The 13,192-nt window shown below is 39.8% G+C and overlaps 1 protein-coding gene across 1 annotated transcript in view; it reads left to right on the top strand.

Annotated features, from left to right (window-relative positions):
• Positions 1-13,192, top strand: part of Yaf2 (YY1 associated factor 2) — a 69,604-nt gene that overhangs the window by 15,714 nt on the left and 40,698 nt on the right. Inside the window, 2 exon segments of the mRNA XM_085678787.2 lie at positions 6,250-6,303; positions 6,305-6,319. Coding sequence (XP_085534913.2) covers positions 6,250-6,303; positions 6,305-6,319 — 69 coding nt within the window.

Below are 13,192 nucleotides of genomic sequence, written 5' to 3'. Positions count from 1 at the left end.
TTTGTTAAGTCTTAGGTGCCTAGAGGAAGTCTGAAAGGGTCGATCTGGTGCAGTTAGATATGTGGAGAAGAGCTTAGGAAAGAGAAGCTATCAATACACATCTATTAATATGTATTGGCAAGCATGACTAGGTAGAAGCCGAGGAAGGGGATGAGGAAGATTATAATAGAGAGAGTAGAGTGCATAAATGAGAAAAGAGACTTCGGGAGACCTTGGAGAAATGTCCCCAGTCTGCTCCCTCCAGTGGTAGAAGATGAGCACAAAAGAATTGGAGGAGGGAACAGTAGCTAGGAAGAAGCCCTGGAGAATGGAGTGTTGCAGAAGCAGGATAAAGTGCTTTCCCCCATGAAGTTCTGTATAATAGATACATACATGACATGCATTTACCGAATCCAGTTTAACATTTGTTTTCACAGGTAGAGAATTTTTATGAATACTTTAATTTGTAAGGGATGATAATACGGCATTTCGCTTGTCTTCAGCTCTTCAAATACAATAGTTTTGAATTGCATACATAGGTTAAATAAAAGAGATTAATATTAGTAGGTAGGAAGATGAATACAATTATGCTGTTAGCTAGCTTTGATGCCCAAAGAAGATTGGCATAATTAGTTAGTAATATCTATTTTTAAAACCATACTTCTTTGGAGGAGGGAAAAAGCTATATTTTTAAATGTAGCTCTTACTTGTAGTTACAGAATATAATATAAATAATATCCCCCCAAATTTGGGTTGGTTCTGGTGTCAAAAATTTTTTAAATTGTAAAGAACTTAGTGGTAGCTTTGAAATGTATGGACAGTTGCATAGCTCTTTGTGAGGGAGCATGTGTGGCTCGAGGAAGCTCCTCTGTCTGTTGTCTGTTTAGGAGGGAGACTCACGGCATTCAGCTGATAAGCTCACTGAGTAGATGATCACCCTGTAGGACATTAGGTTTGATCCCGGTTCTGTGAGTGCTAAGTTATTTAGAGCACAAGCACTCAGGAAACTAGCTGAGGCTAGATCTGATGATGAGTGAGTTTCTGGTGACGGCTGAAAATGCTTAAGTTTTGAAATGCAGTTGTGAGGCTGGTGCCAGATGAGGTAGCAGTGTTGGAACAGGTATATGCTTACCCTCATGGGTCTAAGCTAAAATAATCCAGATATGAGATGTGATAACAAGGGACATTATGGGAACTACAAAGACAGAGGGGAGGAAGCTTCTCTTGTGGAGGTGACTTTTTAAATTTTTTTCAGTGCTGGGTATTAAACGACACAGGCAAATTCTCTGCAAATGAATTCCATTCTCAGTCCTATGTGTCACTGTACTGCGTTTGTGTGTTTATGTGTCTCCTGTGTGGGGTTTAGAGAGCAGCTTTGAGGAGTTGGTTTTTTTCTTTTATTATGTGGGGTCTGGGGATGAAATTCAGATGCCCGCATTGTGCCATCTCTACGGTTTGAACATGCACTTTTAAAGTGAGGTGGGATTACTGTAAACGTGAATGATTAGAATTGCTCCTGGTAAAATGTAAAGGGAATTTTTACTTAAACCTCGCTCATTGGTAATAAAGAAGGAAAAGGAGATGCTCAGAACAACCCTTCAGTTGTCATGAACTAGTACTGTTAACTTAAGACTATGTTAAATTCACATTAGAAAAATCTGCCGCTGTTTTATAAAGCCAGTTTTATACAGAAAATATGCACTTGTTTTTTAGGGGTTGTCATTAACTGATTTGAGGAACTTGTGAGATTTCTCGGTGGTTGAGAGCACTTGTTGCTCTTAGACTAGGGTGTAAGGGTTAAGTGACCTGCTCTAGCCCCTATCCAGGGTCCCAAAGATGAAATGCCTGTCAGGAATGAAGGAGGGGTTGAAAAAATCTCTATAGTAACTTCATAAACATTCTGAGAGTCATGTTCTTTATTATTCTCTTTTTTTCTTCTACCTCTAATCTAATTATTCTGTCCTAATTGTCTGTAGCTTTAATTCTCTCTTAATTCTAATTTCAATTCCAATTCTGTTTCATTCTTTTTCCTCTTCTTCATTTTTCTACATTCTTAATCATTTACATTTCTCCTAATTTCTGACAACTTCTCCCTCCAGCTACTACCTCTCCTCTGGAGGCTTGAAGCCAAAGAAGTAGTTACAAGAGTAGCTCTCATTGGTCAGAAGTAAATTCCTAGGCTAAGCTATAAGGGCAGAGCCTTTGCCATGGCAACATAAGGTCACAAGGCCATAAGAGCAAAACCTCAACTAGACAAGGGGAGGCACAGTGCCCAGTGACAACTTTGAGACACAGATTCATACTAGTAACTGGCAAGTGAAGAACTGACATGCTTTAAGATTAATGTGAGGTTAGCTTGGGATGTCACTTTTCCTATTTGCTGGTAGAGTGAATCCAGGACACATTCTTGCTCTTTATCTCTCTGAGAGCTGTGACTCAGAGACAAGTTCAGACATGCCGTAATTCTTGTCCCTGGATATCTGTGAATGTCTTAATAGAGGTCTCTTTGCCTGGACTCTAACACTGACCAACTGTCTGCCAAGGAAGGTAATTGCAGGGGGGCAGACTTCTAAGTTTACACAAAGACCTGGTTGAGAGAGCAAGGGTATTGACTGTGATTACTTTCTTGCCAGAATCACGTATTGCTGGGAACAGCCATCCAATGTACTAATGCATAGGGGATATTGTGCCCAGTAATTGATTAAGACTGTAGTGCTGTGGGCAAATTCCCCAAGCTGTAATGTGAGGGAAAGAGCTCATAACACAAGAAATCTGCAGTGAAGACAGGTGACAGGTTCAGAAGGCAGTACACCTTATCGCCCTGTTAGATAAGGTGTCTCCATCAGATGGGCATCTCTGCTGACAGCATCCCTCATTGCCTTGCTTCATAAGATCTGTCTCCATGAGACAGGCATCTCTGATGGGCTGACCCCTAAATTGCTCAGTGAGCTCTTACTGCATACATAATTCTGCGGTCCGTAGCACCAGGGTTTGAGTCCCAGCACCCACGGACACTTTACACTTATTTATAACTTCAGTTTCAAGGACCAAGCCCCCTTTTTTGACTGCCACAGGCACCAGAATACACTTTGTATTTATGTACATGGAGGCAAAGTACCAATACATATAAAATAAAAATAAAACAGATCATTAAAAAAGAATTGATTTGAAAAGTGTTGCATGACTGTAAGATCTGGTCAGAATAATTTTAATATTGCAGCTGTTAAATTTTCCCTCTTGTCACAAAACTGTAATCAAGTTGTCAGCTAGAGTTGCAGTCACTTCAGGGCCCACCACAGTTTACACTTAAAACTTTTTATTGTTGGCAGGATTGTCTGTTGAGGGGGAAGCTCATTAGGGAAACCCAGAGTGTACATAGGAAAAGGCAGTTGTCGGGGGTAGAGCAGGAGTACCAGGGACTAAGACTTACCTGCACTTTTGACAACAACTTACACATTGTTAGCTGTGAACTATCACTCGAGAAAGTGGACATAGACTGACCTCATATTTTCACTCAGAATTTTTTGGCAACTGCTCTTATATGATCCTGTCTTATAAATTAGGCACTAGGGTGTGGAAACAGCTTGCAATAATGTTTCTGGCAAGTTTTAATGTCTGAAGAGCTTCCATTACTAAGGTAAATATAATATAATGCCTTGTAATTATGTATTGGAATGATATTGATAGTGATTTATGTAGTTAAAATTCAGTGTTTGTGTATGTGTGAAAGAGAGACAGAGACAGAGAGACAGTGCTGGAGATGGAATCCAAGGCCTCATGCATAGTAGGCAAGTGCTCGAACATTGAGTATAGCCTGCTACCCTTACCTTATCCACTCTCTTGTTCTGAATGCTGGGCATTGAACCTAGGAGTTTGTACATTTTAGGCAAGTACTCTACAACTGCACTACCTCCCCGCAATGTTCCTTTCCAGATAGCTTCCTACTGTGCAGCTCGGACTACAGAGTTCCAGGACAGCCAGGGCTCCACAGAGAAACCCTGTCTTAATAACAAACAAAACCTAGTCTTTATATTATAAGTTAAAATGGAGCCTGCTGTTTGTGTCAGTAACAAAATATTTGAAGGTGTTGCTTGAAAAAGATAGTTGGGGAGACACTCAGGCTATATCCCAGCAGGCAATGTAGTATACATGGCTGTAGTACCCAATTTGAATGGATTAGTCATTTAAAAACGAAATCATTCACAATTATTTTACTTTAGGCTTAGGTTTATAGAAAATGATGTAATTTACCCAGAGAAATGTGCATGTTAAAATGAAATGAGAATTAGCAAAAATCTCAGCAAAGTACTATCAGACTTTGATATTTGTACCCTGTATTATATACTGCATAACAGTATTGGAATGTAAGATCTTTATATTCCAAATTTGTTTCTGTGGAGAAATTATATTATTTAGTCCTATATAATCTTATAGATGAAACAGGAGAAACCTATACCGTTTCTTTAGTTTATTTCCATGGAATGAAGAATGATGAAGCTGCAAGAATCTAGAAGGTGGACTGGTATAGGTAGCTCAGTTGATAGAGTGATTGCCTAGCATTCGTAAAGTCCTGGGTTAAGTCTTCAGCTTGACATAAACTAGGAGTCATGGTACATACCTATAATTCTCACATTTTGGAAGTGAAGGCAGGCATATCAGAAGTTCAAGCCTAACCTGGGCTATATGAATCCTTGTTTCAAAACGGAATATTAGGAGGATCTGGAAGGTAGGGAATGGATGTTAATAGTACAATGGTAAAAATACTGAAATCCATCTGTATCTAGTGCTACTAGTACAGTATAGGGCTGGAGTGTATCACTGCTGCAGCCAGTTACAGAGTGGATGTGTGGAGTTAAAGGCAATAGGACACCTTACATACATTTGAGGATGAGATTAAATTCTGCCTGGGGTCTCTTTCCTTTGTGTTTGTGTGTGTACATGACCTTAGGTGTCATTTTTTCCCCTCCCTCCCTTTCTTTCTGGAGCCGAGGACTAACTCAGGGCAAACATTCTAGCACTGAGCTTAATCCTCAGCCCTAGTCTTTTACTTTTTGAGACAGGATCTCTCACTAACTTGGCACTTACCAAGTAAGCTTGGGTAGCAAGCCATCAACCCCCCAAATCCATCTGTCTCTGCCTCCTTGGCCACCAGGACTCCAAGAGCATACCACCACAGCCAGCTTTTTAAAGGTTGAGACAGGTTCTCACTGTATCCCTGGTGTCCTCGGAACTGGCTGTGTAAACCAAGCTGCTCTTGCACTCAGAGATCCACCTGACACTGCCTCCCAAGTGCTGGGATTAAAGGTTTGCACCATCCTACAGCAACAATTAGCTTTTTGTTACATGGGTTATGCAGTTTGAACCCAGGTATTTATATTTGTAAGGCAAGCATGTTAACTGCTAAGCCATCTCCCCAGGCCTTTCTTCTTCCTTTTGATTAGAACTTTTCTTTAAATGACAGACATGCTTGTTTAAGTATTTAAGAACCAAAAGATAAAAAAATAAACCACCACCAACAACAGAAAACAAGAGTTTGTTATTTTTCAACGACTATAGTACTTTTATGCTTGCTAATCGGAACCCATAGTAATTCTAATCTGAAGTCTCCAACCACGACAACTGTGTAAATTTTAGTATAAAAGCAACCATGGTGGCCTGATAATCCTAAGAAATGACAGATTTTGATCAACTGTGTATTGTTTTATTAGTATTACAAAATGATGTTGGTGGTTCAATGAAATGCAAGCTTCATAGCTGATTTTTTGTATTTTTAAAATACAGCTGCTATTATAGTAAACATTTAAAAATTAAATCATTCTGGGCTGGAGAGATGGCTCAGTGGTTAAGAGCACTGCCTGCTCTTCCAAAGGTCCTGAGTTCAATTCCCAGCAACCACATGGTGGCTCACAACCATCTGTAATGAGATCTGGTGCCCTCTTCTGGCCTGCAAGCATACATTCAGACAGAATACTGAGAATACTGTATACATAATAAATAAATAAAATCTTTAAAAAAAATTAAATCATTCAAATATCTGTATTTTCCTTGTATTTCTGATTTTGCCAAATAGTCGAATACTGTTTTTTATCCATTTTTTTCCTTTGGTGAGTACATGTTTAGCTCTGTAGTACATTTACATCTGTTCCTCCTATAGCATTACATGAGTTAATAATCTCAAATAAAATTAAAAAATCTTCTTATTCTGATAGAGAAGAAAAAACTGGATCACTTACCAGTAACTGGAGTTCTCCTATTGGGTAATCTCCACAGATCCACATTCTTTGAAGCTATTGTGAATGGCTCGAGGACCAAGGGACCGTTGCAATCCCATTTCAGGAAGGTAAGTGAGTGCCTGCAGCATGTCTCTAGCCTCCTAAGCCCACCCCAGCTTTCTCACGTATGCATCTGTGCTGCATGCCCTCAGTTCCCGTGGATGCGCTTCACGAGGATCCTCGAGATGGACAGAAGGAAGGGGTGGATCTGTGAGGGAAAAGACCCAATAGGATAGCTCAAGTTACTGGTAAGTAATCTGGTTTTCACAAACTTGAGATCTTTTTTTCTCTCAAATTTCTTCTCTTTAAGAGGTTAATAGAAAGGAAGTTGTTTTAGATGACATTTTTTTGTATATTATGAAAGCTTTATGGATAATATAGCAAACTATTAATAGATATATGCATAAGTATAACAGTGGTTCTAAAGTGTTATTTACATAGCTTTCTAAAAAGTGTGTGTTTTATGTAAATAGTATAATCTAAATCAGGAAAGCTACGTATTGAATTGTTTTATGAAGTCATTTACATTATTGCTTTTAGTGAAATACTTGAAATGTAAACTTTTACAGAAACAAAATTTGGTCAGATTGTTTTGGCACAGTATTTCTGAACAGTAAGAACAGATTTTGTTTGAGACAGGTGCTCAGTGTATAGACTAGACTGACTTGGAACTCACAGAGATCTACCTCTCTGTCTCTCAAGTGCTGAGATTAATGACTGACATTAAGTTTTAGTCACCTAGCACTTACCTTTTTTCTTTCTTAGCTTTTTATACACCAAGCATACTCTGAACCATTGAGCCACATCTCCAATCCAATTACCATGTTTAAAAAAGAGATTTTTATCTTCATTCTTTGCTGTAGAAACTGGCTCTTAGATAGACTAGACTGGATTCAAACTCCTTGGGTAGCTGAAGCTAACTGTCAACTTTTTGGTCCTTCTGCTTCCACCCCTGGAGTGTAAGGATTACAGAATTGTACCACCATTGGCTACCAGCGCATATCAAATGACACAGTTTTCAGTGGGCCTTTTGGTTTCAAGGTGCACCTGAAGCATGATCTTGGGAATGTTGCAGTTACCTTTCCGTGTCCTTCTCTGTAATTAAGACCCCTGCTGGTATGAAGCACTCTGATTCCGTAAGTTATGGGTTAGAATTCTCTCTCTCTCTCTCTCTCTCTACACACACACACACACACACACACACACACACACACAGAGAGAGAGAGAGAGAGAGAGAGAGAGAGAGAGAGAAACACAGAGAGACAGAGACAGAGAGAGAGAGAGAAAGAGAGAGAGAGAAACGGTCCATTCCAAACCTGAGACATGTTAGGGAAGAACTCTGAATTATGTCACCTACAATTGCTTTCTTATTTTTGGTTTCTCTTTTGTTTTGCACTATCCTCTAAGGACATTTTTAGCACATCAAGTCTGAGTAATATACTTCTATAGCTGTTTTTATAAATTTTCATTTATTTCTGGGTATTTAAAGACTTGTTCTAATTCCATTTCATTCTCTTCATGCACTCTTAATTTCTTCAATTTGAAACTTTGCTCATTGTTCTCACTTGAATAGTTTAAGGTTTTGGCCAATACTTTTCCATTCTTTTGGAATAACTACTCCATACTTCTTTCTGTGCTTGAAAGCTGAGGCACTTCTACCCCGTACCGATGTTTATTGGCTGGCATGTTCATGTTTGTGCTGTTGCTTACCAGTGGGTGTTCTGTGGAGGCCAGAGGGCATTCTCTGTCAGTCATTCCTCAGCAGTTAATACACCTTGACATTTAGAGACATGGTCTCTCACTGAGTCTTGGGGCACACTGATTAGATTAGCATGACTGGCGTGCCCCGGGGCTCTTCCTGTCTGTCTTCCCAGTAATAGACTGAAAAGTGTGGGCTGCTCTGCCTGGCTTTTTGTGTGGGTGCTGGGGATTGAACTCAGGGCCCCATGCTTTCGTGGTAAGCACTTTACCAACTGAGCTATCTCTCCAGTTCCTGGTAGCATCTGTTTTACCTCTGCTTTCTCTGTGGCAGAGTGGAAATTTTGTGGTATTGTCTTAATTTATGGAATGTGTTTGACGAAGGGCCAGGAGCACATAGTAGGCGCTCTAGTAGCTAATGTTAGACTGTAGATAGAGTTGAATCATCTCTGTGGTTTCAGTTACCTGTGTCACATTGTTTAGCCCTTAAATGTTAACACTGCTGCTGATTATTATGCTTCTGTGTAGCCTAGACTGACCTTGAAACCACAGAATTCCTGCTTCAGCCTTCTAAGTGCTGGGATTACAGCTGTGTGCTGTCACATGAAATACCTTTTTAAATACGTGAAAGTTTGCTGAATGCTTTTTGAGATCAAGGATAAAATTTTACCATAATCTCATGTGACTCCTAAAATCAATAACTAATAAAAATACCCATTGAAAAATTTATTTTCTACATAAACATGTGAATGTATTTACCAGTTTTTTTGTGTATGAAACATTTATTAGCTGTATAAGTTCTGTGTGAACTATATTTTTCTCTGAAAAACATTTTTTTTTATTTTAAAACCTGTTACATTGAAATTCTAGCCAGTATATTAACATCTGTGACACATTCAAAAAAGAGTATGTGGCTAGTCAGAGGTGGCGCACGCCTTTAATCCCAGCACTCAGAAGGCAGAGGCAGGCGGATCTTTGTGCGTTCGAGGCCAGCCTGGTCTACAGTGCTAGTTCCAGGACAGCCAAGACTACACAAAGAAACCCCATGTTGAAAAACCAAAACCAAAACACGCACGCGCACACATGCACACACACACACACACGCACACACACACACAGGGCGACAGAGAGAGTGAGAATGTGGCCTCTTGTTGTGACATTATTGAATAGCATCAGGCCATGGTTCTGCACTACTTCATGACTGGGTCTTAACGAAGGCCACAAAGGTGATGAAGAACACTACAAGTTGAGGCCCAGATGGCATGGTGGACACGTCATCAAACAGGCTAAATTTGTGTGGGACATGATCTAGAGGATGCAAAGCCTGTAGGAAGTGTGCACCAAGGAGCTACTAAAAGTATCCAAGGATATGTGAGCACATAAGTCTGATGGGACTTTGCACACTGTTGCCAAGAGGAAATAGGAGATGCTGAGGCATCATCTATTGGCAGCCCAGAGGAAAGTTCCTGCTAAGAAGAACCCATCACACTTTGTCCCCTCCCTCAAAACAGTTATGTTGCAAAAGAGGGAAGGGAAGAGAGAGCGGGGTGGGTGGGGGGGACGACCAGGCATGGCAGCACATTCTTTTTTAAATAACTAATTAAGTCAGTTTATTAAAATACTTGACTTCAGCATTTGCAATAGTGACTTCAACCACTCCTGGATCAGTGCCGATGGAAGTAACCTGTTTAACAAGCTTGGAAGGACTGTCTAAGGCAATGAGTTGCTTGTGGATTCTCATTTGAAAACAATCCTACATCTTGGAACCTTCACCACAAGGTGTTTTTCTTGTAGTGATTCTCAGTGTCTTGGTAGGCATGCGCACCAGTCCTTTAACTTTCTGATTCTTTTCCTTTGCTCCTCTGATCAAGTCAGCACACACCTCCAGCAGTTCACATTGCGGGCTAGCACACTTGTAACCCCAGCACTGTGGAAGAATAGACAGGTGGATTTCTGAGTTTTAGGTCAGCCTGATCTACATTGGCAATTTCCCAGCTAGCTAGAGCTATACAGTGAGATCCTGTCTCAAAATACGAAAAACAAATGTGAATTTTGAGAATATTTATTACAATACTTTCACTATAAGACCTTTGTATAATCCTTATAAACAATGTTACAGAGGCATTATACTTCAATTCTGAGGTTTACAAGTCTTACAGGAGTATTGCTTGATTTGTTAAAATGTTTACTTTTAAGAAACCAGTTCAATTAATGGGGAATTGAAATTTAATTTTAAGTACATGAAAGGATGAAATGTTCTTTGGCAGATTTGAGTGTATCCTTTAAATGGTCATGAGAGAACCAGTTCAGAGCCAGTCATTAGACGAAACAAGATGAACAGTTAGTCAGAAGACCTGATTATGATTTTGAATTTGCTGCAGTACATCTGTGTAAAATGCTGGGGCATGGTACTAGAGTAGTGGTTATACTGACAGTGCTTTTATTCTTTGAAGAGGTGTCAAAATTCTTGAATGTGAGGCATCTTGAATTCAGGAATAGGTTCAGAAAAGCGCAGATATTTGGGTCGGCTATACAGAAGGGCCAGAGAGGGGCAGGAAGAGCAGAAAGAGAACAGGTGTTTATTTTAATCCCGGTTAAACAGTGTTCTGGTGTTCCCTTTCCTTTCAGCATGAGTCTGGCTTTGAAATTAAAAAGAAACTTGAGATGAAAATGTTTTAATAAGAATCTTATTATGCTTTAATTTCTCTAATCTTAAAATGGGGATAACAGAACCTATTCTTACATGCCCCACACGCAGTGGGGCAGCATGTGGAAGAAAAGTCAGGGAAATGCTTAACAAGTGATACTTTTGTTTCTGTAAAGAACAGCATTGTAATGGAGACCTTTTCAAAGAGCATTTTTACGTAAAAGTTTATTAAAATCCATCAGCTCATTTTTGAAATTAACATTACAGCATGTTATTTAAGAAACAATACAATCAACATGTAAAGAATTATAATCTTGAGAATGATGACAATGTAATCTCGAGAATATAAAATACCCACATAAATAATCAAGTTAGACACGAACGAAGAGAGACGTTACACATTCCAACTCTGAAGAGCAGCACGGGGAGGGAGAGGTAAAACATGCCATAGGAGGGCTAGGGTGCTGTGGAGGGAAGAGACTCTCCAGCTCTTACCTCACTGGACACCGAAGACAGAGAGCGGAAATGGTGGGAAGGCAGTATTGAAGGAAAATGACTGAAAATTTCAAGAGTTAAAAAAAATAGTGTGGGAAATTGAGTCAGGATGATAGTGTGAATCTCAAGATTTTTCAGACCATTCTGGGCAACATGTAGTGGGACTTCATCTCAGTAAAGAAAAAAATGTGGAGATCATAAAATACTTGTGAAATGATATACCAGATCTGCATCAAAACTTGAAGACTGCAAGAAAAAGTAGTATTTTGGGTTAAATACATGAAGTAATAGATTGAAAATAAATGAGATAGCTATTCAGCTTTTAAAAATAACAATAAAATCTCATACAATAAAAAGAAAGGAGAGGAATAGGAAAAATAGTTTGATGAGGTAGAAGAATAAAAACATCATCACGGTCCACTAGATTTTGTGAATAGTCAAGCAACACAGATAAGACACTACTAGTGAGGTTTCAAAAGAGTATCACTGCACATATAATGGGCTTTATGTATAAGAGAGTGCTGCTAAATTACATGTATATACATTTTTATTTAATCTTGTCTGTTTATTTGTTTTTTTGTTTGTTTATTTTTCACTAGTCTATAACTCCTTACCCTCCTGCCCTCACCTCTTTGGTGGTGAAGTTCCAGACATGATCTACCACACCTGGCTTTGGGTTTTTATTTTGTTTATGTTACTTATGTTACTTAAGGGGACCAATCCTAGAGCCTTGTGTTTGCTAAGTAAGCACTCTATCAGGGAGTGACATCTCAGATCTTGTATGCTAGTTTTTGAATGTTTACCTGGAACAGAATTGCTAGGCAGTAGTAAGAGCTCCAGCTTTAACCTTTTATGGAATTGCTATGCTGTTTTCCAAAGCAACAACTCCGTTTTGCTTTCTACTAATAATGTGTGAGAGCTAGTTTGTGTGAGATAGTACTGGAAATGATGGGGTGGTTGTTGTTTGACAAAGCAGAGTTGGGATTTATTATATATTCCAAACATACTTTACAAACATGTTAATAGAAAGGGATGTTTTAAGCAGAATCTTACTTTGTAGCCATGGCTCACCTGGAACTTGACTGTGTAGACTAGAGACTGGTTTCAAACTCACAGAGACCTGTCTGCTTTCCCAGTGCTGAGATTAAAGGCATGTACCACCATGCCTGGCCCAGAAAGAGTAGTTTTGATACTGGTCTCTGTACTGTGTCCTGGAGTTCATCTAGGTAATTCTCACTGACAACTATTTCTGCAAGACTCTAGTAGGTTTTGGAGAGACGATCCTGGCTGATCTTTTATATTGTTGGTATTTTTTGTGGTTAGATCTAGGCGTGTGGACTTAGCTAAGTCTGATATGGACAGAGTAGGTTGGGGCAGAGAGAGGATTGCAGACGTGCCGACTTTGGAGGCTGGAGATGGAAGTGGCTTGGGTGGAATGAAGTCAGGTAGATTGAGGGAACTGGGTTGGGATACAGGATATGATGCAGGATGTGCTTTCTGGTCCACGCCTTAGGTATGGGGTAGAACTGCCTGGGTGGAAAGGTTGGATGTAGTGTGGGAGAGTCTTGTGGTTTGGGGGATAGGTAGGGAAGATCCTGCCTCATGCCTAGAATTCCTTTTTGTTGTAGGCAGAGAAGACCAGACTAGTCTGGTGTACTGGTTGTGGGAACCAGACTATATCTGCTGTGTTGCTTAAAAGTTGTGGGTGGGGAGATCAGGAGAACTTACCTGGTTAGACCTTGGAGGAGGTTGTGGGAAGTCTGGTTTCCAAGTGAGGTGGTTAGAAGTTGAACAGAGGGGACCTATGAGTTGTTGCTTGGCCGTGGTACTGGTAGGGGTGTTTGGACTAAGCACGATATGGGATCCAGGCTAGACCCTGGAGAACATGGGAAGAAGTCTGAGTACCATGTGGGGTCAGTAAGCATTTCAGATACCTTTAAAGAATAAAACCAACTTTGTACATATTAATCCAGAGAACAGTTTAAATAGAGGAAAGCAGCCTTTGCATAATAAGACAAATGATACCCTGAAACCTAGGCTGAAAAGAATTCTCAAAGAGAATGCATTATGTCCAAATTCATTTGTGGACAGAGACATGAAA

The sequence above is a fragment of the Myodes glareolus genome, chromosome 19, assembly GCF_982192425.1.
Source record: "Myodes glareolus chromosome 19, mMyoGla1.1, whole genome shotgun sequence".
In the NCBI taxonomy this organism is placed as follows: Eukaryota; Metazoa; Chordata; class Mammalia; order Rodentia; family Cricetidae; genus Myodes; species Myodes glareolus.
Note: the sequence above shows the minus strand (reverse complement) of the source record. Positions and strands in the feature narration are given on the sequence as shown.